The sequence below is a fragment of the Scyliorhinus torazame genome, chromosome 13 (assembly GCF_047496885.1).
Source record: "Scyliorhinus torazame isolate Kashiwa2021f chromosome 13, sScyTor2.1, whole genome shotgun sequence".
In the NCBI taxonomy this organism is placed as follows: Eukaryota; Metazoa; Chordata; class Chondrichthyes; order Carcharhiniformes; family Scyliorhinidae; genus Scyliorhinus; species Scyliorhinus torazame.
Window position 1 is genome coordinate 23,442,150 of NC_092719.1, and position 25,020 is coordinate 23,467,169.

Here is a 25,020-nt window from a genome sequence, read left to right on the forward strand (position 1 = left end):
GCCCCCAAGCTTGGAATCCTGGATCAGCGATATGGCAGGGTTCATTAAATTGGAGAGGGTGAAATTCGCCTTGAGAGGGTCGGTACAAGGGTTCTTTAGGCGGTGGCAACCGTTCTTAGACTTTCTGGCAGAACGCTAGACATTGGTCAGTGGCAGCAGCAGCTCGGGGGGGGGGGGCTTTACTTTATTTTTGTTTATGTTATTTACACTGGAGGGCCTGAGGGGGTGTATCCACCTGTTGTCTTAAGTCGGGGTGTTAATGTTAATTTATTATTTAGGTACGGGGGGGAGGGGTTTGGGGGGTTGCTTTTTTAGATTGTGTTTTGTACTTAACCCTGTTGGGTTCCTTTTTCTTTCTCATTTTGTTATTGATATTTTATGAAAACCTTTAATAAAAATTATTTTTTTTTAAAAAAGAAGAGGGATAGACTTCTCATTGCCTAATTGGATGATTCCTGACTGTCTGCCTAACATTTCACAGGAACATAGGAGCAGGAATCGGCCATTAGGCCCCTGGAGCCTACTCCCCCATTTATTTAGATTATGGATGTTTCAACGGGAACGCCCTCTTCCTGCACTATCCCCATATTCCTTAATGTCATTGGTATGTGGGAATATCTCGACCGCTACTCAATGTCTGAGCCTTCGTGTTGGAGAATTCCAAGATTTACCACCCTATGACTGAAGAAATTCCTCCTTATGCCAGTCCTAAATGACCTATTAATTATTCTGAGACTGTGCCTCCTGGGTCTAGACTGCCCCCCCCCAAGCCAGGGGTAGCCTGGGTGACGGGTTATCCGCTGCAGTCGTGGTTAATGACACCTATCTGGAGGCCACAGACCGATGCTGTGGCCTGCTGCAACTACGCCCATGCAGCGACCAGGGGCGTGATTGAGAGGTTCTTTGGCCTCCTGAAGATGCAGTTCAGGTGCCTGGACCACCTTCGAGGGGCCCTCCAGTATAATGTTCAGATGGTCACCCACATTGTGATGGCCTGCTGCTTGCACAGCAGAGGGTGACGTGCTGGAAGACGAGGATGAAGCCCGGACCTCCGACGAGGAGGAGGATGAGGGGGAGGGGAGGATGGCAGGACATGGGGCCCAGGCACAGGAGGCCGCATGGCGTGTGCACCAGAGCCAACGCGCACGGGGGCAGGGGAGGTGGAAGAGGGGGGAAGCACAGGCCACCCACAACATCTGCCCATTCCCCCCCGCACCCCTCTCTGGCCAGCCCAGACAAACCCAGACCAGCCCACCTCTCACACCCATCTGACAGAGCACCGAGGCACATTGTAACATTGTGAATATGTGTTTAATGTGACAACATATATACAGAGTTGTGCCCTAGCCCCTATAACTAAACTGTGCTCTGCATCTGTGCCAACTTAACTGGTGTCTAACTTTCTGGCCTGTTGGGCCCTGACGTTGCATCAAGGTGGATCCCCAGATGGTATATCAGGAGTGGAGGCGGCCTGCTGTGATTCCCGCCCTGCGACCTGCGTTCCCGTTGGCAACCATCTTCTGGAGTGACCGGCCATGGATGGGCCCGGCTGCTACCCGGGTGTCCCAGGTGGCGTGGTGCTGCCCTGTTCTGCCCGCTGCCCACCAGATGCACCAGCAACAGGAGGGGGGGGAGGGGAATCCAAGGTGCTGCCGTGTACCGGCACCTCCCCTGTGGGAGTCACCAGCCGAGGCCCCATTACCTCCTCCCTCGGGGTGCCTGCTGGACCCCGAGCTACTCCATGGGATGGGGGTGTGAGTGGAGCTAACCCCTGGGGCTCACCTGCCGCTGTCAGTCCTGGAGGCCCACTCTGGTCTCAACCAGGGTCTGCACGCTCATAGTCATGGAGCACAGGGGGTGGACCATCTCCGTCTGGGACTGCGCCACATCACCCATTGACTGCGCCACCACCTTCTGGGTCTGTGTCACATCAGCCAATAACTGCGCCATCTCCCTCTGTGACTGGGTCACCTCCCTCTGGGACTGAGCCACTTCCCTCTGTGTCGGCGCCATGTCGGCCAGTGCCTGGGCAATGCCAGCCAGGTTCTCAGCCATAGCCTGCTGTGACTGGGCCATGCTCAGCAGCGCCACTGCGATTTTGAAGTGCCTCTGGCACTTGGCTGCCTGTGAGGTGGTGACCCTGTCCTGGGCCTTGGCCAGCGCCTGCACAGAATTCCCCAGGCCTTGGACATGCTGATCCATAGCCGCAGCCCTCGCCCTCAATGCCTCCACCTCGGACGTCACCTGTGCGGTGTTGGCCTGGGTGGCATGCATAGTCAGCACCACCTCCTGCTCCGGCATGTTGTTGGACCGCTCCAACTGCCGCTGCAGGTGCTGGATGCTCACCGACAACCCCTCATTTAGCCTCTGGCTCTACGACTGCATCTCCACAATCAATGGGACTGTCCCTTCCAGAAGCCCAAAACCCATCTGGACGGCAGTTAGTTCCTGGAGTTGGCCTGCCCCCCGACTGTCTACCCCCCGGGTGTTCCTACCTCCACCTGATGACCAAATCAGCAGTGTGGTGTGCATCAGAGAGGGCCCCAGCAGCCTCTTCACTAAAGCGCCCAACCGAGGTGAGTGGATGGTGGAGGGTGTTGGAGACAGCTGTGACGGAAAGTCAGTGTCATCATTGGACTCGAGCTCCGGGGTGTCTTGTGTCTCGGGCTGAAGGCTGCCGTCTGGGTTCCTCTCTTCACCGTTGTTCTCAGACACTTTCCCCTCCCCTACTCCCTCCCCCGACAGCACCTCATCCTGCAGTCCGAAGGGCAGCAACCCGGGAAAGGACCCCCCCCGGTGCAAACCCCCCCCCCCCCCCCCACCCCCCCCGGGTGCAAACCTATGGATTTTACAAATCGGTGCTCATACCGAGGCACCCTCCAGTCTCAGGCGTTGCCTCCACTGCCCCCAGACCCTCAAGGCCGACCCCACCACTGGGCTCATGGAGTACTTGGCCAACGAGAACAGTAGAGGCGCTGTTAACAATACCCGTAAACCCGTTCCCCCGCAAGAAACCGCCTCCATCCACCCCCATACCGACCCATCCCTCACAACCCATTTCCTAACCATAGCGATGTTAGCTGCCCAGTAGTAATTCATTATATTCTGCAACGACAACACTCCCCCTCCTCGTCCCAGTTCCAAACACACCCTCTTGACCTGCGGTGTCTTCCTCCCCCGTACAACCCCCGAGATCAATGACCCCTTTAAAAAATTACTTCGGAACGAAGATCGGGAGGTTCTGAAATACAAACAAGAACCTTGGCAGCACCGTCATCTTCACTGCCTGCACCTGTCCCGCCAATGACAGTGGCAGCACATCCCACCTCCTAAAATCCCTCTTCAACCGAGTCAAATTCAACTGACGCAGCTGTGCCCAGCCCCGCGCCATCTGCATGCCCAAGTACCATCTTAAACGGCAGCTCCCCCAACCTCCTGTCCTGCCCTCTGGTCTCAATCGGGAGCACCACACATTTTCCCATGTTCAGCTTGTATCTGAAAAACCGGCCAAAGTCCTCCAAAATCACCATAATTCTGCCAATGCCCCCCAATATGTCCTAAATATATAGCAACAGATCGTCCACATACAGCTAAAACCCTGTGCTCAACCCACCCCCCTCGCACAATCCCTTTCCAATCCCTTGACTCTCTAAGCCCCATTGCCAGTGGTCCTATTGCCAAGGCAAAAAGCAACGGGGAGAGTGGGCGACCCTTGTCCCACAGTGCAACTTGAAATATCCCAAGCTCATCCAGTTTGTCCTCACACTTGCTACCAGCGCCTTATACAGCAACCCGACCCAATCCACAAACCGCTGCCGACCCAACACCTCCAATGGATATTCCCACTCCACCCATCAAAAGCCTTCTCTGCATCCATCGCCATTGCCATCTCCACTTCCTGCCCATCCGGGGGCAACATAATCACATTCAATATCCTCCTCACATTTGCCGACAACTGCCTTCCCTTCACAAACCCTGTTTGATCCTTTCCTGTCACCCCCGGGGCACAGTCCTCCATTTGTGAAGCCAACACCTTCGCCAGCAACGTGGCATCCACATTTAACAATGATATCGGACGGAAGGATCTGTACTGCTCCGGATCCTTATCTTTCTTCATTATCAGGGAGATGGACGCCTGTGATCATGTAGGGGGCGGAGCTCCCCCTTCTCCATCGCCTTGTTATATTCCCTCACCAGCAGCGGCCCCAGGTCCTCCCCAACCCTTTTATGGATCTCCACCGGGAAACCATCTAGGCCTGGGGCCTTCCCTGCCTGCATCGCCCCCACACTGTCCAACACCCACCTCAACCCAAAAGGGTTCTCAATCCCTGCACCAACTCCGCGTCCACCCTGGGAAACTCCAACACATCCAGGAACCGCTGCAGCCTCTCATCCCTGGCCGGAGGCCAAAACTCCTGAAGCTTCAGTATCTCATCCACAGTGGAAACTGGGTCCATAATGTAAAGAAGCAGATCATCTGTGTACAAGGACACCCTATGTTCCCTCTCTTCCCGACTTATCCCTTTCCACATACTGGAAGATCTTAACGTTATGGCCAGTGGTTCAATTGCTAAGGGGAATAGAAACAGGCGTGGGATGGCCACAGTGCGAAACCCCATTGGCCAGCTGCCGGAACGGAGGATCGTGCTGCCGGTGGCGTGCGCCGGAAAACCGTGCTGGCACGACGGACAATCCTGCCCATGATCTTTTGCCCATAACCAAACCTTCCATGAATCTCAAAGAAATATCTCCACTCCACTCTATCAAATGCTTTTTCAGCGTCCATAGAAACAATCACCTCTGATTTGGGCACTAGTGAGGGGGAAAGGACAACATTTAACAGCCGGACATATTGGCCGACAGATGCCAACCCTTAAAGAAGCCTGTCTGGTCTTCCCCAATCACCTTTGCATTCAAAAGCGAAATGGTCGAAATGACCCACATTCCGTAGGGGTCTTGTCCTCCTTCAGCATCAGGGAAATAGAGGACTACGCAAGTGTAATGGACAACGATTCTTGGGACAAGGAGTCATTGAACAATATTAATGGGATCAACTGACCTGCAAATGTCTTGTAAAACTTAATGGGGAATCCATCCCGGCGGGATTGGATTTGTTTATTGTCACGTGTACAGAGGTAGAGTGAAAAGTATTTTTCTGCGAGCAGCTCAAACAGATCATTTAGTACATGAAAATAAAATAAAAGAAAAATAAAATACATAATAGGGCAACACAACGTACACAATGTAAATTGTGGCATTAGGTGAAGCATACAGGAGTGTAGTATTAATCAGATCAGTCCATAAGAGGGTCGTTTAAGAGTCTGGTAAAAGTGGGGAAGAAGCTGTTTTTGAGTCTGTCGTGCGTGTTCTCAGACTTCTGTATCTCCTGCCCAATGGAAGAAGTTGGAAGAGTGAGTAAGCCGGGTGGGAGGGGTCTTTGATTATTTGCATTAACTCGATACATTTCGGAATTTCCCCAGGTACCAACGGGGATTCCAACTCCTCCCGCCTCTCCCTCTCCACCAATTGGAAGGACAACCCATCCAAAAACTCCGTCATGGCTGAACTCTCCTCCAGGGGTTCTGACCTATAGAGATCCTGATAAAATGTTTCAAAAGCTGGGTTGACATTAGACGGGGCGGAAATCAGTCTGCCACCCGAGTCCCTTATCTGCACAATCTCCCAGGAGGCAGCCGGCCACCTCAGCTGATGAGCTAAAAGGCCTTCTCCCAGTGTTTATAAAATGTCCCCCTCGAGTGTCGCAGCTTTCTCACCACCTTACCTGCTGACAGCAATTCAAATTGCGCCTGTAGCTTTTCCCTACTCGCAAACAACTCCAGGGTATGGGTAAGCAAGTATTGATGGTCCATCTCGAGGATGGAGTCCACAGCCTCTGCCACTGCACCCTTGCAGTCCTTTCCATGTGTGCTTTGTAGGACATTATCGCCCCCCCCCCCCCTAATGACCATCTTAAGGGTTTCCCACAGCCTCAAAGGCAGAGGACATATGTTCGCAAAATCTTTTGTCCACTAACATCATATCCAATCTCCAAGGCGGGCATTGGCAGGGACTTTACTCTAGGGCCAAATCGACGAAATGTGGAGCATGGTCCGAAATCACAATCACCGAATACCCTGCCTTCTTCACCCGGGGGAGGAGAGACCTACCCACCACAAAGAAGTCCAACCATGAATAAACATGGCGGACATGGGGAAAAAAAGAAAAATCTTTATCCCTCGGGTACAAAAAATGACACAGATATGCCCATCCCATCTGCTATATAAAAGCCAACAACACCTTTGCCACCCCTAATGGACCCAATGACTTGGGCCTAGATCGATCCATCCTCGCATCTAGAACATCTAGTTTATGTCCCCCCCCCACCTTCCATGGTTAGCTGATGAGAGTCCAAATCAGTAAAGAGACTAGCAACCCGTTAACAAAACCCGTATCATCCCAATTTGGTGCAGAGACATTAACCAGGACCCCCGAGGGTCCCGCCAAGGACCCACTAACAATCACAAATCTACCATTAGGATCTGCCATGATCTTAGTCGAAAATAGAACACTCTTATTGACCAAATTGCTGCCCCCCCCCCCCCCCCGCCCCCCCCCCCCCCCCCCCCCGGGTCCTAACATCAAACCCGAGTGAAATACTTGACTCACTCAGCCCTTCCGCAACATAGTCTGCTCCCTTACTCGCAAATGAGTCTCCTGCCGAAATGCCACATCAGCACTCAATCTTTTCAGGTGAGCAAATCCTCGTGACCTTTTCACTGGGCCATTAACCCCCTTACATTCTAGGTGACCAGCTGAATTTGAGGCCTCCCACCCCCCATTTCCACCAAGAGGGGTTATCCAGCAACTGCTTAGAGAGTACAGGCCCCAGGCCCACTCAAGATGGCCGCCAATCCCACCAGCAAGACAAAATAAAGAAAAATCTGTATTCACCCTCAGCAAACTATCCCTACCCCCAACCCGTCTCCCCGCCCCAAACAATACCACACCCAAATGTACATACAAATAGCTGGAAGGTGAATAAAAACCCCTAAACCCTATTTCTGCTAACCCTAACCCCAAACAGAACGAAAACACTAAGCTCGTTATCCAAAACCAAACTGATATAATGAGCTGCAGCGACCTCCACCACTCCATTCACATTAACTAACACTTAGGCTGGCAGTGCAGACTCCATCCGAGGTGATGAAAAATATTGACCAAACCGAAGTCACAAAGTAGAACAAAACCCCTTAAAATATCAAAATCCAATAGGAAGCCATATATTTCCCATAACAATTATAGAACAAAGAATAACATCCCCGGAACATTAAGCCCCCCACCCAAATCCAACTTCTGAAACAATCATCCCACCCAAGAACAAAGAAATATGAACATGTACAAGGATTTCCAACAACTCCCCATATCCACATGCCCACCCCAAAATCCAAATACCTCACATAAACCACAATCAACTTATACCCAGCCCATGTTATTTTATAAGAGCCTCTGCCTTCTCCAACATGTCGAAAAACCTCTGTCGTCAGGCAGAATGGTGGTGCAGAAGTGGTGAGCACTGCTACCTCACAGCGCCAAGGACCTGGGTTCGATCCCGGCCCTGGGTCGCTGTCCATATGGAGCTCGCACATTCTCCCCGTATCTGCGTGGACAGCACACTGCAAACACCCAGAAAAGAATCAAGAAAACCTCCACATCAGTCACTCTTGGGTTCACATGGGTGCTTCCTGAGATTCATACGTTGTTGTGAGTTATTGTCTACATACAAAATTGCTCTTTTCACATTGTTTTCCAGCTGCATTTGTTCACTATCTCTTTGTGATTGTCTGGATATAGATTGAATTGATGCTGTTTTATCGGTTTGTGATTATATGGGCCCTTGCGACTGACATTATTTGGCTGACTCACATTGGCAGTATGGGGTATCTGATGTTCATATCAGCGGGCTGCGTTGACGAGGTGCTAATGGCCATGAAGGTGATATTGGGGTGGAGATACTCAGTTACTAGAATCTTCTGATAATCAGAGTTCCCTAGTCTCATGGGCTCCTGTGAACCAACTGGAATATCTGCCTGCAGCGCCTCACCCTCCTCCTGCTCGGAATGCTCAATAAAGGATCACATGGTCTCCCTCAATTCATCCTCTGACAGGTTTTGCCCCTCTCTGGAGGGCCAGGTTGTGCAGCGCTCAGCAAACCACTACTAAGAGTGAGACCCTGGTTGGTGTATTTGGAACGAGCCAACTGGTCAACCTAGTCATCAGAATCTTATCTTGATGGCCTTAGTCATAGCTTTCATCAGACCAACTCACAGGCCCTGTCCATGGACTTTACACTGGAATCATCAGCCATTTTTTCAGGAGGTATCCGTTGTCTCCGATCAGCTATCCACCCAAAGCTTTCAGGCTGATAAACATCCCCGCTACGTGGGAGTGAGTGAGGATGTCAGTGTCGTGCACGTGTTTCTTCGATGTGTTCACGCATAATTTATTGAGCGGTAAGAAATGAAATGAAAATTGCTTATTGTCACAAGTAGGCTTCAAATGAAGTTACTGTGAAAAGCCCCGAGTCGCCACATTCCGGTGCCTGTTCGGGGAGGCTGGTACGGGAATTGAACCGTGCTGCTGGCCTGCCTTGGTCTGCTTTCAAAGCCAGCGATTTAGCCCTGTGCGAAACCAGCCCCTCGCTTTCAGCTTAGGAAAGACCTGGGCCACCCTACGCTAAGTCGCCCTTTGTACCCATGGGAACCAGGCCTCGGCTACAAAGCCTCTGGCCTTTCCCACTCGATTGACATTGTTAGTTGGAAGAGAAATATACTGATGTGCATACCTAAAATGGCCGCAGTGAAGATTTTAATGCAGTGATGTGCTTCAGGCTGGGTGATCCCACTGCGTTCTCTGGAATGACCCAGAGGCAAAAGAAGTTCAAGACGAGATTTAAATGAGACTCAAGAGTTAAAAAAGTAATCTGCTCCCCATTCCTGGAGCAAAGGGTAGGTTTCCAGCTCACCTCACTACTTACCCACCCAGAGTTCCTGTTTATCAGTAAGGGGTTTCTGCTTCATGAGTATAAAGAATTTTACATGTGAAAATGTTGTGGAGAGAAGTTAATTAACAGAGACTGGGAGACAGTTTGCTAGAAATAGAGATGAAATCCTTACCCGGATTCTAGCCTCTGGAAGAGATATTTTTGAAGCCAATTTCTCTCGTGCAAACACGTCTGGATATTGTGATCTTCTGAATTCTGAAACCACAACAGAAACATCAGACAAAAGCATTTTTAAAGCCTTTTATTGAACAGGGTATATAAGAACCTAGGAAATAGGAGAAGTAACCACATGGCCCCTCGTGCCTAGTCTGCACTCTTCAATGTGATCATGGCTAATCTTTGACATTAAGTCCGCCTTTCCTCCTGCCCCCATTTCCCTTGACTCCCTGAATGTCCAAAATCTGTTGATCTGAGTTTTGAATATACTCAATGATTGAGCACCCACTGGCCTCTGTGGTGGAGAATTACAAAGATTCACAGCTGTCTGAGTGAAGAGTTTCTTTCTGTATCTCAGTCCGAAATAGGCTTGAAAACGCAACGCATTAAGGAGTGAGTGAACTTGGGTTCAACCCACTAATCACAAGCCTTGCACCAAAGGGAGGTGCATATAGAATTGCACCACCATCCCACACAAAAACTGGATATTTGGAAATAAATCTCCAGAAGTCTATCCCCAGGTTGGTTCTCACAACCTCCTGGCAGCCAGCTTCAGGGTGGCATTCGAACTGTTTTGGTAATAGATGGGAATTATGTTTTACATTAGACTTTCAATCCCATGTTCCACCAATTCCCATCAAGCACATGATTGTAAATCAGGGTTATTGACTTTTGTTTTCCTTTCTTTTTTAAAATAAATTTAGAGTACCCAATTATTTTTCTTTTCCAATTAAGGGTCAATTTAGCGTGGCCAATCCACCTAACCAGCACATCTTTGGGTAGTGGGGGTGAAACCCACGCAGACGCGGGGAAAACGTGCAAACTCCTCACTGGGAATCAAACCCGGGTCCTCGGTACTGTAGTCCCAGTGCTAACCACTGCACCATGTGCCACCCTGGGGTTATCAACTTTAAGTCCCATTTAATCTTTCAAGGTTATTTCATTTTTAAACTTTTAATTTTAATTTACTAATTAATTGACGCAATGTCAGTTAGAGGGGTGCAGTGCTCTGACTGTGAGATGTGGCAGGTCCGGGAGGCTTCCAGTGTCCCGGATGGCTTCATCTGCAGAAATTGCACCCAACTGGAGCTCCTCACAGACCGCATGGTTCGGTTGGAGCAGCAATTGGATATAATAGGGGACTCTATAGTCAGGGGCACAGATAGGCGCTTCTGTGGACGTGAAAGAGACTCCAGGATGGTATGTTGCCTCCCTGGTGCCAGGGTCCAGGATGTCTCCGAACGGGTAGAGGGCATCCTGAAGGGGGAGGGCAAACAGGTAGAGGTCGTTGTACATATTGGTACTAACGACATAGGCAGGAAGGGGCATGAGGTCCTGCAGCAGGAGTTCAGGGAGCTGGCAGAAAGTTAAAAGACAGGACCTCGAGGGTTGTAATCTCGGGATTACTCCCTGTGCCACGTGCCAGTGAGGCTAGAAATAGGAAGATAGAGCAGCTAAACACGTGGCTAAACAGCTGGTGTAGGAGGGAGGGTTTCCGTTATCTGGACCACTGGGAGCTCTTCTGGGGCAGGTGTGACCTATATAAGGATGTTGCATCTAAACTGGAGAGGCATAAATATCCTGGCCGCGAGATTTGCTAGTGTCACATGGGAGGGTTTAAACTAGTATGGCAGGGGGGTGGGCACGGGAGCAATAGGTCAGAAGGTGAGAGCATTGAGGGAGAACTAGGGAATAGGGACAGTGTGACTCTGAGGCAGAGCAGACAGGGAGATAATGCTGAACACAGCGGGTCTGGTGGCCTGAAGTGCATATGTTTTAATGCAAGAATTATTACGGGTAAGGCAGATGAACTTAGAGCTTGGATTAGTACTTGGAACTATGATGTTGTTGCCATTACAGAGACCTGGTTGAGGGAAGGGCAGGATTGGCAGCTAAACATTCCAGGATTTAGATGTTTCAGGCGGGATAGAGGGGGATGTAAAAGGGGTGGCGGAGTTACGCTACTGGTTAGGGAGGATATCACAGCTGTACTACGGGAGGAGGCCTCAGAGGGCAGTGAGGCTATGTGGGTAGAGATCAGGAATAAGAAAGGTGCAGTCACAATGTTGGGGGTTTACTACAGGCCTCCCAACAGCCAGCGGGAGATAGAGGAGCAGATAGGTAGACAGATGTTGGAAAAGAGGAAAAACAACAGGGTTGTGGTGATGGAAGACTTCAACTTCCCCAATATTGACTGGGACTCACTTAGTGGCAGGGGCTTAGATGGGGCAGAGTTTGTAAGGCGCATCCAGGAGGGCTTCTTAAAACAATATGTAGACAGTCCAACGAGGGAAGGGGCTGTACTGGACCTGGTATTGGGGAATGAGCCCGGCCAGGTGGTAGAAGTTTCACTAGGGGAGCATTTCGGGAACAGTGACCACAATTCAGTAAGTTTTAAAGTGCTGGTGGACAAGGATAAGAGTGGTCCTAGGGTGAATGTGCTAAATTGGGGGAAGGCTAATTATTACAATATTAGGCGGGAACTGAAGAACCTAGATTGGGGGCGGATGTTTGAGGGCAAATTAACATCTGACATGTGGGAGGCTTTCAAGTGTCAGTTGAAAGGAATTCAGGACCGGCATGTTCCTGCAAGGAAGAAGGATAAATACGGCAATTTTCGGGAACCTTGGATGACGAGATATTGTAGGCCTCGTCAAAAAGAAAAAGGAGGCATTTGTCAGGGCTAAAAGGCTGGGAACAGACAAAGCCTGCGAGGAATATAAGGAAAGTAGGAAGGAACTTAAGCAAGGAGTCAGGAGGGCTAGAAAGGGTCACAAAAAGTCATTGGCAAATAGGGTTAAGGAAAATCCTCAGGCTTTTTACACGTACATAAAAAGCAAGAGGGTAGCCAGGGAAAGGGTTGGCCCACTGAAGGATAGGCAAGGGAATCTATGTGTGGAGCCAGAGGAAATGGGCGAGGTACTAAATGAATACTTTGCATCAGTATTCACCAAAGAGAAGGAATTGGTAGATGTTGAGTCTGGAGAAGGGTGTGTAGATAGCCTGGGTCACATTGAGATCCAAAAAGACGAGGTGTTGGGCGTCTTAAAAAATATTAAGGTAGATAAGTCCCCAGTGCCTGATGGGATCTACCCCAGAATACTGAAGGAGGCTGGAGAGGAAATTGCTGAGGCCTTGACAGAAATCTTTGGATCCTCACTGTCTTCAGGTGATGTCCCGGAGGACTGGAGAATAGCCAATGTTGTTCCACTGTTTAAGAAGGGTAGCAAGGATAACCCAGGGAACTACAAGCCAGTGAGCCTTACTTCAGTGGTAGGAAAATTACTGGAGAGAATTCTTTGAGACAGGATCTACTCCCATTTGGAAGCAAATGGACGTATTAGTGAGAGGCAGCATGGTTTTGTGAAGGGGAGGTCGTGTCTCACTAACTTGATCGAGTTTTTTGAGGAGGTCACAAAGATGATTGATGCAGGTAGGGCAGTGGATGTTGTCTATATGGACTTCAGTAAGGCCTTTGACAAGGTCCCTCATGGTAGACTAGTACAATAGGTGAAGTCACACGGGATCAGGGGTGAGCTGGCAAGGTGGATACAGAACTGGCTAGGTCATAGAAGGCAGAGAGTAGCAATGGAAGGATGCTTTTCTAATTAGAGGGCTGTGACCAGAGATGTTCCGCAGGGATCAGTGCTGGGGCCTTTGCTGTTTGTAGTGTATATAAATGATTTGGAGGAAAATGTAACTGGTCTGATTAGTAAGTTTGCAGACGACACAAAGGTTAGTGGAATTGCGGATAGGGATGAGGACTGTCAGAGGATACAGCAGGATTTAGATTGTTTGGAGACTTGGGCGGAGAGATGGCAGATGGAGTTTAATCCGGACAAATGTGAGGTAATGCATTTTGGAAGGTCTAATGCAGGTAGGGAATATACAGTGAATGGTAGAACCCTCAAGAGTATTGAAAGTCAGAGAGATCTAGGTGTACAGGTCCACAGGTCACTGAAAGGGGCAACACAGGTGGAGAAGGTCGTCAAGAAGGCATACGGCATGCTTGCCTTCATTGGCCGTGGCATTGAGTATAAGAATTGGCAAGTCATGTTGCAGCTGTATAGAACCTTAGTTAGGCCACACTTGGAGTATAGTGTTCAATTCTGGTCGCCACACTACCAGAAGGATGTGGAGGCTTTAGAGAGGGTGCAGAAGAGATTTACCAGAATGTTGCCTGGTATGGAGCGCATTAGCTATGAGGAGCGGTTGAATAAACTCGGTTTGTTCTCACTGGAACGACGGAGGTTGAGGGGCGACCTGATAGAGGTCTACAAAATTATGAGGGGCATAGACAGAGTGGATAGTCAGAGGCTTTTCCCCAGGGTAGAGGGGTCAATTACTAGGGGGCATAGGTTTAAGGTGAGAGGGGCAAGGTTTAGAGTAGATGTACGAGGCAAGTTTTTTACACAGAGGGTAGTGGGTGCCTGGAACTCGCTGCCAGAGGAGGTGGTGGAAGCGGGGACGATAGTGACATTTAAGGGGCATCTTGACAAATACATGAATAGGATGGGAATAGAGAGATACGGACCCAGGAAGTGTAGAAGATTGTAGTTTAGTCAGGCAGCATGGTCGGCACGGGCTTGGAGGGCCGAAGGGCCTGTTCCTGTGCTGTACATTTCTTTGTTCTTGTTTGTTCTTTTAATATATCTATCATGGTTCATCCTCAGGTACTCAAGCTGCCTCTTTGTCCTTTACTGATGCCATCCTTTGTGACCATCCTTTTGTTTCAAGTTATAACGTCATTTTCTGCTACCTCCTTTGTTGACTGCTGGTCTACTTTCAAAATCTCTTGGCCCTTCTCATTTGCCTTTTTACTTCTCTGTTATTTGTTTATCTGATAGATATCGGGACTGGTTTAGCACAGGGCTAAATAGCTGGCATTTAAAGCAGACCAAGGCAGGCCAGCAGCGCGGATTCAATTCCCGTACCAGCCTCCCTGAACAGGCGCCGGAATGTGGCGACTAGCGGCTGTTCACAGTGACTTCATTTGAAGCCTACTTGTGACAATAAGTGCTTTTCATTTCATTTTTTTTTCATTTCATCTGCTGTACCATCTCATATACCTCCTCCCCAGAATCATTGAGGATAAATATTCTCCAGTCTTCCCCCCCCCTATTCCCTACAGGAACTTCAACATAAGTTCTCCAGCAACCCCAAGTGGTAACACACTCATCTCTGAGTTAAACCATTGAGGATTCAAGCCCCACTCCAGAAACACAAACAAATAATCAGTGCTGCAGTGTCGGAGGTGTCATGTTTCAGCTGAGACATTAAACCAAGGCCCCGGCTCCCACCTTAGGCCACATAGAGGTCCCCTGGGACAAATGAAGCGCAGTAGAGTTTTCCTGCTTTCCATCAACCAAAACCAACAAAATCAGATTATCTGATCATTATTCTGTTGCTGTTTGTGGGATCGCACTGTGCACAATTTGAACACAGCATTTGTAAACAGAACAGCCATATTTCATCAGCTGTTACGTTCCCTGAGACGTCTTGTGGGTGTGAAAAGCACCATATCAACACAAGGGCCGGGATTCTCCAACCCGAGTTCACCCCGCCACCGCGAGAACGGAGAATCTGGCGCTCAGCCAAAACTTCCTTCACTGCAGCGGAGCTGGAGAATCCCGCTGGCCCGAACAGAGGGAGAATTCTCGCCAAAGTCTTTCCTCTACGACCTGTGAGATTTTGACCAACTGCTGGCCATTACCCAGTCCTATCTGCGATCCGCTCATACCCTTCTCTAATTCCTCTGCCTGCCCCTGTGTGTAAACTGTCCGGTTCCTTTGCTGACAGTTTGGCCGAACATCCTCAACAAAGTCAGATGGCAAGTTGTTCAGAGTTTCATTTGTATCCTGCTCTGCAAAATCTGTAAGCAAAACAGAAAAAGAGTCAAGAGAAGGTCAGTGTTTGGAACAGAACACCTCTTGTATTCAGTATCCAGCAATCAAATGGATGGTAATGCAGAGGATTGATTCCGAATAAAGCCTTTGCTATACTATCTCAACAATGTCCTTAATCCAACTCAGAACTACCGCCAACTACAGAAGCATAAATGTTCTTATTTCTCATGCCAACCATCTTTCTGATGAGTTAGAAGTTTACAGGTTCAGGTTTCACCACAGAGACCTGGGCACATGATCGAGACTGATATTTCAGTGCAGCACTAAAGGAGTGCTGCATTGGCAGAAGAGCTATTTTGCCAATGAGACATTAAACTAAGAACTATCTCCCCTGTCAGGTAAATGTAAAATCTAATGAAAAGGTTTAATGGGTGAAGAAGCTATTTTTAATTGTTGGGGACATGAAAACTAGGGCCCATAATTGTATTTACAATGAAATCCGATTGTGAAATTCAGGAAACACTTCTTTATCTGGAGAGGGGTGAGAATCTCGAACTTGTGCAACCACAAAGAGGAGTTTAAATGAATAAATGCATTTACTGAGAAGCTGGCCAAATGAATAAGGGAGAACGGAATAGAAAGATATGTTGAAAGTGCTGAATAAATGCAAGTGGAAGAGGTTAGTGCGGAATAAGTAATGGTATATGTAATGACCCTCACATGACCCACATGGACAACACGATTGATCTCCCCATGGGGCTCTTGGAATATGAGCTCTCCCACTATCAGCCTATCAGCTAGGGCTCATAGAATAGCGCTGGTTTGGACCTTTGTGCTGTCTGCTGCAAGGCAGCCTTTTCTTATGGCTAAAATAAATTGCTGTTTGAATTTACCTTCTCGGATCTCCTGAGCTTTTATAGAGTAGATGCAGCAAAATTATTTCCTCTAATGTGGGAGTCAAGAATCAGGGAATGTGATCTTAATTTATAAGTGATATCAAAAAATACTATTTCACTCAAAGGATTGTAGAAATCTGAAACACTTTAGAACATAGAACATATAGTGCAGAAGGAGGCCATTCGGCCCATCGAGTCTGCACCGACCCACTCAAGCCCTCCCACCCCATCCCCGTAACCCAATAACCCCTCCGAGCCTTTTTGGTCACTAAGGCCAATTTATCATGGCCAATCCACCTAACCTGCAGGTCTTTGGACAGTGGGAGGAAACCGGAGCACCCGGAGGAAACCCACGCAAACACGGGGAGAACGTGCAGACTCCGCACAGACAGTGACCCAGCAGGGAATCGAACCTGGGACCCTGGCGCTGTGAAGCCACAGTGCTATCCACTTGCTGCCATCAAAAGTCTGGGATAATTGGAAGTTTTAAGACTGAGATTGATAGCTTTCAGTCAGATAAGATTATGAAGTGATATGGAACAAAGATGGGTAAATGACGTTGAGGTATAGATCAACCATGATCTAATTGAATGACCAGACAGGTTCAATGGGCTGATAGCCTCCTCCTCCGCTACTAACATGCAGAATACATGACCAGATATAGTGTGATTTTTTTTTTTAAGCTTGTTCTTTAAAAGTGGACAATTCTGGAAAGGTTGCGTTTAAACACCCATCCTTAGCTGGCCTAAATAATTGATGAAAAGTTGAAAATGTCATTGATTCAATAAGGAGTAGAGGGATACAGACCTTGAACTTAGGCTGCAGGAAGATGGCAACAGCTTGAACAACCCGTCTACATGTTTAAAAAAAGTTAAGATTAATGGGCTGTGGATTAATCTTGTTCCAATGTCTTTACACCTCAGCTCATTAAAATATAATGGAGTTGCTGTGATGGCCTCAAAGACAGGCTTTACACAGGCTGATATTTATGGTCTTACAGTCATGCCCTTCCATCCAGCTGCTTAACCTTAGTTATAGTTTATTCTTCTCCTTTTCTATTGTTTTCACATTAGAAACAGCCCCACCTCCTGTCCATTGGTTTCTTGTTGTGTTCACAGATGCAGAGATTTGCAGGTCAGGGTGCAGGTTCCGCAGGACTCGATTAATAGATGAAACCTAGAAGAGATGCAAACAGCATGGTTAACACATGTTCATTCATGTATTCTTTGTAGATCCAATCATGATTCTTGGCTCTTTTAACAGTATGAATATATTGATTTGCTGATACTCATTTCAAGTGTCCTGATCCAACAACGACAATACCTTGAATTTAGATAACATCTTTAACTCAGAAAAATGGGTCAAGGGGCTTCACAGAAGCAGACTCAGAGCCTTGATCGGACCCCATCTGGAGTTCTGCATTCAATTGGCCGTTCTGCATTCAGTCTGGGTAACACACCTCAGGAAGGATGTCTTGTTCATGGATGGGGATTCACCAGAATCATACTGATGCAAAACTGTTGCATCATTATATAAACTTGTTATGTATTCCTTTGAGCTTAGAAGGTTGAGGGGTAATATAATTAAGACATTTGGAGTGATAAAGGAATTCAGTAGGGTAGCTATACAGAAACAATTTCCTCCAGTCTTAAAATGGGTAATTTAGGAGTGAAATTCAGAATAATTTTTTCACACAAAGTGTGGTGGAAATCTGAAACTCTGTCCTGCAGAAGGCTGTGGGCCAATTGAAAATTTCAACAGCCCGATCGATCTATGTGAGAAAAACGCATCAAGGGATATAAAGAAATGGCGGTTAAGTGGTTTTAAAGTACAGATCATCCATATTCTATTAAGAATGGCAGAACAGTCTCGAGGGATGATGGGCCTGTTCCAGTTACCATTTCCTTGGGCAACTTTTCCTTCAAAGATAAAAGTAAGAAAATCTTACACGAGAGCTGTGAGCAATGTACATTTAATACCTGTACACCTGGAAGAAAAACTGGTGCCGGTTTTAACTTACCTCAGGTCAACATCCAGTGCACTAAGGTCAGATAGAGCCAGGCAGCGCTCAGTAGATTTCACTCTAATCTAGCCCAACAGTGTGCCTCAATTCAGTATCAGATGTGCCCTTTCACTGCGCTAATGGTAACTACACGGCACGGTAGCACAGTGGGTAGCACCATTGCTTCACAGCGACCGGTTCCCAGGTTCGATTCCCAGCTTGGATCACTGTCTGTGCGGGGATTCGGGGATATGGTGTACGGGCCGGAGAGTGGAGCTGAGTCCACAAAGATCAGCCATGATCTCATTAAATGGTGGAGCAGGCTCGAGGGGCCAGATGACCTACTCCTGTTCCTAGTTCTTATGAGTCTGCACGTTCGTCCTGTGTCTGCATGGCTTTGGTCTGGGTGCTCCAGTTTCCGCCCCCAAGTTCCAAAAGACGTGCTTGTTAGGTAATTTGGACATTCTGAATTCTCCCTCGGTGTACCTGAACAGGCGCCTAGGGGCTTTTCACAGAAACTTCATTGCAGTGTTAATGTAAGCCTACTTGTGACAATGAAGATTATTATTATTGCGTACACAACCTGAGTGAAACTTGTTTTTTTAATGATAATACCAAATTAGGAGCATTCTTATCCTGTGAACCCAAACCTTCCGCAAACTCGACCCTGTTACATTGGGTTCTAACAACTGACCAACACAGAAATCAACATAGGCAATTTTTCTCTCAAACAGCTGACTCAGGCACGGTAAGCTGAGTATCATTCTTCTATCTATGCTTTAGATTCTATGACATTTTGATGATCGGTGCTGTCCTAGCCATCTAACAGTCAATGGTCCTGATCTGAAGTTCAAATTCATAGAAATATAAAAAAGAATTAAATTGCAAACTCACACTGGGAATTTTGTCCCTGGTGCAAACTCCCTCTGACAATAGCTTCCCGCGGATTTCCCAGGCAAACATTGATGGGTTGTTCCATTTAAACTGGGTGATCTTAGCCACTACCTCTGGGGTCGACAGCCGTGGTTTACTCCCTCCAATAGCTTTTGGACCAACAGAGCCAGTCTGGTAGAATCGGCCAAGAATCTTACTCACACAACCATTGGAGACCTGCAGTGGAGACAAGTAGTTGTAACATGCTGTGGGGAGATGGTGGCAGAGTAATAACATCACTGGGTTAGTAATCTAGAGTCCCAGATTAATGCTCTGGGGACACGGGTTCATATCCCACCACAGCAGCTGGGGAAATTTAAATTTAATTAATAAATGTGGAATCTAAAGTTAGTGTCAGTAATGGTGACTGCGGCAACTATCATCAATTGTTGTAAAAATCAGCTGGTTCACTAATCCCCCTTCGGGAAGGAAATCTGCTGTTCTTACCTGACCTGGCCTACATGTGACTCCTCAACGTCCTTCTGAAATGGCCTTGAAAACCTCAATTTAAGGACGATAAGGGACAGGCCTTGCCAGTGATGTCCACACCCGCGAAAAAATAAAGGGACAAAAAGTGCAGTAGGGTGCTATACGCTGCTTTGGGATGCATTAATCTCTGCTCAGGATCCCAATCATGATGGCACAGATGGCAACCTGAATTTACATAGCAACTCCAAGGTCAAAATTACCCTGAACTCTTCATGATGGCCAAATAAATGCCAAGATGTTAGTTGAAGAGTTGGAAGAGCTGGCTGAAATCATAGCCAAATAAGTAGGTTTTAAGGGGGCTTTTAAAATTGAGGAACGAGCTTACAAAGGATTAGGGAGGGAATACCAAAGAATAGGGCTGAGGCATCTGAAAACTTTGGAACTGATGATGGAGCAGTGAGAGGGGAGGGAAATTCAGGAGATCAGAGCCACAAGGATTAAAGTTCACAAGCAGGGATATCATACTAGAGGACTTTGCAGGGACTGGGTGTGTAGAGATGATGGAGGGAATTGGAAATTAGGTTGAGGATTTCAAATTTAATGTGGTGGGCATGAAGTGTAAACAGTGAAGTGAGGGGTGAATGGGATTTAGTATGGAATGAACATGGCCACAGAGTTTTGGATGTGTTGGAGTTTGTGTTGGATGATACATGCAAGCATACAAAAGTATGAATTAGTAGCAGGAGTAGGCCATTCGGCCCCTCGGGCCTGCTCTGCCATTCATGGCTGATCTGAGTTTGACCCCAACTCCACATTCCTGCCTTTTTAAAAAATAAATTTAGAGTACCCAACTATTTTTTCCAATTAAGGGGCAATTTAGCATGGCCAATCCACCTACCCTGCACATCTTTGGGTTGGAGGGGTAAGACCCATGCAGGCATGGGGAGAATGTGCAAACTCCACACAGACAGTGACCCAGGGCCAGGATCGAACCCGGGTTCTCAGCGCCGTGAGGCAGCAGTGCTAACCACTGCGCCAGCGTGCCCCCACATTCCTGCCAATCCCGATAACCTTTAACCCCTTGCTTAATGAAAATCTATCTACTTGTGTCTTAAAAATATTCAAAGATCTGCCTCTACTTTATTTGGCGAAGAGAGTTTCAAACACGTATGCCCCTCTGAGAGAAGGTTTCTTCCCCCATCTGTCTTACATGCCCCCAACAGTGGCCCATAGTTCTAGATTCTCCCACAAGAGGAAACATCCTCTCCATATCCACCCTAGGATCTTATAGGTTTCAATCAAGTCGCTACTTATTCTTCTAAACTCCAGCAAATACAAGTCTAACCTGTTCAACCTTTCCTCAAAAGACAGTCCACCCATTCCAGATATTAGTCTAATGAACCTTCCCTTAACTGTTTCTCATACATTTATATCCTTCCTTAAATAAGGAGATCAATACTGTACACAGTACTCCTGATGTAGTCTAATCAATGCCCTGTATAACTGAAGCATAATCACCCTACGCTTGTGTGCAATTCCTCTTGCAATAGATTATAATATTAGCTTTGCTAATCACTTGCTCAACCTACATACTAACTTTATGTGATTCATGCACAAGGACACCCAGACCCCTTTACATCTCAGATATCTGCAGTCTCTCACTGTTTAGATAATAAATATGCTTATTCATAGCCGTCCTACCAAAATGGACAAATTCAAAATTTCATAGTGCTCAACAAGCTGGTGTGGACAGCCAAGAGAAGTCAAGTATAGATGTACTGAAAGCATGAATACGGGTTTGAGTGGTGGGGGAGTGGTAAGGTGGAGGAACTGCACAATGCTGTGGAGGTAAGTAGGCTTAGCAATGGGAAGGATAACAATTCAGTACAATGTTGCACTTGAGTGGTTCAGCTTTAGTGGCGTGCAGGGATGGAGTCCGGGAAAGGTGATGGAATTCTTGGCAGGAACCAAGTTGGGATTTGGTATTTCCGATGTTCAGTAAAAGATGGTTCTGGTTTATTCATGTTTTAAGGCAGTTGTTTGCAGTGCTGTGTCCATTCCCCTTTAAGTATGATCACCAATTGGTCTTGAATTGTGGGCAGCTTTTTTTTTTAGATGAGCTTGATCCAGCTAGCAATTCACATGAGATTAATCCTGTCAATTTCACTTGAACATTTACATCTGGCAGATAGAGAAGGCGTTCATCCCATTATTCTGGCCTAGATGTAGATGTGAATATATGAGTTTTTCTGTAGTGTATTTTGATAAGCCTGAGGAGCTCAGGCAATATTGAAAGCTTGTTGACCTGTAAAATCCTGGAGATGTCACAAGCCCTGATACCACCGGTTGCCATCTCTATGATCCTCTTTCGCTTGCAGGTGGGCAAGGGGCGTCCATTCACAAAGACCCCTCCAAGTTGATTCACGCAGCCCACACCTGCAAATAAGGAGGCAAGGTAATCTAAATAAGAGAACATTACATTTCTTTGCATCCAAGTAATCAGCGGGGCAGTCTTTGTGTCTGAGTTTAACCACATCCTACAGCCATTGACTGGGAGGAACTCCCAATCCTCTTCCCACCCACCCTTCCCGTTAGCCTAATGATACTGAGGCCAAATGTGCTGGCCCTGCCCCTGCCCAGCTAAGACTGGCGAGCTCCGCACAGATCAGACATCGAGCCGAGAAGCTGAGCTCAGTACTGCAGGAGGCTGCAGTCAGCTGCTGAAAATTGCCCTGTCCAGCACAATGGACAGCGCCCCTAGTTCAGAGCTCCACACAATGTTGCCACTGGGGGCAGCACGCCTCAAATGGCTGTAAAATCAATGGACGCAAAATTCTGCCAGTCCTGGATCGGCAGCTGTTGCAAAGTTAATGTAACTGAATGGAATCTTGCCCTTGAGAGCAGCTTTAACGCACCCCTGCATTATTAAAGTTCACGCTGCGTGTTTAAAAAGCGCACACAGGAACTCACCCCGAGCGTGTTAAACAGACAGTGGCAATATTAGTATCTCGTGTGCATCGAGATTTTTGCAGTGAAGTCATTCTCTCAATGTCATGTCCTCTGTTCTAATGAAAACAATCTTACAGATCAGAAGCCGCAAGTGCAGAAAATCTGAACTGAGGGAGAAATGGGAAGAGTCCCGCCCGGAACATGAAACCATTTCCCAGACGTGGATCCGCTCGCCCTCTAGCGTTCAGTGTGCTCACTACAGCACGTTTCCTGTTTGAAATGGGTTAAATACCTTTATATGACATATTCTCAGGTGGATGAACTCCAGACTTCCCCAACTGTTTCCGTGGATCGGTGGTCTGCAAGAAAGTCAACAGTCAGAACAACTTCTCACTAATATTGGGGTTGAATTTGTGAGCTCCTTCCATTGAGGAAAGTTAGTATTGGGGGAGGGGGGGGCTTTCTACATCAGTACCAGGTACTCCCAGTTAAGGTGCCTTGTAGATGTGAATATATGAGTTTTTCTGTTGTGTATTTTGATAAGCCTAAGGAGCTTAGGCAATATTGAAAGCTTGTTGACCTGTAAAATCCTGGAGATGTCACAAGCCCTGATACCCACACACCCCGCCTTACGGCAGGGACTGCACGGTAGCATTGTGGATAGCACAATTGCTCTTCACAGCTCCAGGGTCCCAGGTTCGATTCCGGCTTGGGTCACTGTCTGTGCAGAGTCTGCACATCCTCCCCGTGTCTGCGTGGGTTTCCTCCGGGTGCTCCGGTTTCCTCCCACAGTCCAAAGATGTGCAGGTTAGGTGGATTGGCCATGATAAATTGCCCTGAGTGTCCAAAATTGCCCTTAGTGTTGGGTGGGGTTACTGGGTTATGGGGATAGGGTGGAGGTGTTGACCGTGGGTAGGGTGCTCTTTCCAAGAGCCGGTGCAGACTCGATGGGCCGTATGGCCTCCTTCTGCACTGTAAATTCTATGAACTCCAGTCTCAGTACACTGCCTAATGGGGGTGAACATTGCAGTGACTTTAATCATCTTAAAATCCTTCACAAGACTATCGTAGACATGTTTAAAATAAAACTTTAAACTAATAGACAATATAACCCCAGGCGTGCTGAGCGAGACAGAATGGTACAGCGTGTTAACAATCGGGGATTTTCCCAGATGAGCTGGAAACAAGCCATGGTGCTATCTATTTTCAGGAAAGGTGAGAAAACAAACAACTGTAACGACAGACTAATCAAAGGAATTAAATAAAATCCAATGTTGGGCACACAATATAGTTTCAGGGTGGGCAGTTCCTGCTTGACTAACCTTATTTCACGTTTTGAAATCATGCAGTAAATGGACCTTGATCACCCCCTGGGGGGGGGGGGGGGGCACATTCTGGTCACACATTCCAAGACAAGTGTGGAGGAATAACCAGTTTTGACAGAATCCAGAATCTATCAAATTCTGATAAATTAAGGTGTGACGGTACTGACATCAGAAAACCCTTCTTCACAAAAGCAAAACATTGGTTAAAAAGATCACAAAAGTGACTACACTTCAAAAAATAGTTTCTTGGCTTTATGAGCTCTGGGACATTGAGGTTGTGAAAGACACTGTATAAATGTAAGTTTTTTTTTCTCCTGGAATTCCTGCAGACCTCTGGAATGAATAGTGACTTTAGTAAATTCAGACCTCAGCTTTCACTGAGCGGTGAGGATGTGGAGTAGTTTTACCAGCATCTGGGGGAGGAGAGGCAGGTCCCTTGCCTGTGATCCCTACCACTGAGAGCAGCAATGTTGTCATCACCTCCCAAGTTGCCCTTTGGGCCTTGACTTGGATCCATGTCACCACCTGTCCATCATTATTCCATTGCTAACATGCATTTACCTATCTAACTGTTCAAGGAGAAAGCCAGCCACTCAGACAAAATAGTGATTGATGGATGATAAAAGATGAAAACAAACATAAAAATTCATTGCTTGTCCATTTCCAAGGCTAGGATTTATTCCCTATGTGTAGCACTGGATGATAAGCTACAATAACAAAATATTATCAGATCTCTGTGATGTTCATAAGAATGAATCATAATCATGGAATCATAGAATCCCCACAATGCAGAAGAAGCCATTCGGCCCATTGAGTCCACACTGACCCTCCATAAGAGTACCTAACTATCCCAATCCCCGACCCTATCCCCCTAGGAACAATTTAGTACAGTCAATCCACCTAACCTGCATATCTTTGGACTGTGGGAGGAAACCGGGGCTCCTGGAGGAAACCCACGCAGACACAAGGAGAAAGAGCAAACTTCACACAGACCCTCACCTGAGGTCAGAATCAAACCTGGCTCCCTGGTGCTGTGAGGTAGCAGTACTAACCACTGCGCCACTGTGCTGCCCTCCCAAGATATATTGTTTCCCGGGATGACTTTGGTATGTAGTGCACTGTATAAATCAAGTTCCATTTTTTCTTAATTAGTCTTCTGGAATTCTTTCCAGAATTTTAAAGATTGAACTGTATAACGACACATTCTTTTGTCAAAACTCAAAACTAATGGCCTTTGTTGGTTTATCTATGTACTTAATTCTCCTTTTGGTGGGGAATTTAAAGGATAGAGTACAGAGAAGCTGGATTGCAAGCTCTTCCAGTTGGAGTTCATAGAATTCATAGAATATACAGTGCAGAAGGAGGCCATTCGGCCCATCGAGTCTGCACTTTCTTTGGATTGTGGAAGGAAACTGGAGCACCT

General features: G+C 47.3%; 1 protein-coding gene across 1 annotated transcript in view; it reads right to left on the minus strand.

The window, feature by feature from the left end:
• The window catches only part of LOC140387667 (paired box protein Pax-4-like), a 41,173-nt gene extending 19,419 nt beyond the window's left edge, over window positions 1–21,754 (minus strand). Inside the window, exons 1-5 of the mRNA XM_072470860.1 lie at window positions 21,629–21,754; window positions 18,856–19,071; window positions 17,045–17,135; window positions 14,958–15,089; window positions 9,174–9,256 (exon numbers count right to left, since the gene is read on the minus strand). Coding sequence (XP_072326961.1) covers window positions 9,174–9,256; window positions 14,958–15,089; window positions 17,045–17,135; window positions 18,856–19,071; window positions 21,629–21,676 — 570 coding nt within the window. The 5' untranslated portion in view covers window positions 21,677–21,754. The remainder of the gene's footprint in view (window positions 1–9,173; window positions 9,257–14,957; window positions 15,090–17,044; window positions 17,136–18,855; window positions 19,072–21,628) is intronic.
• Window positions 21,755–25,020: the final 3,266 nt, after the last annotated feature.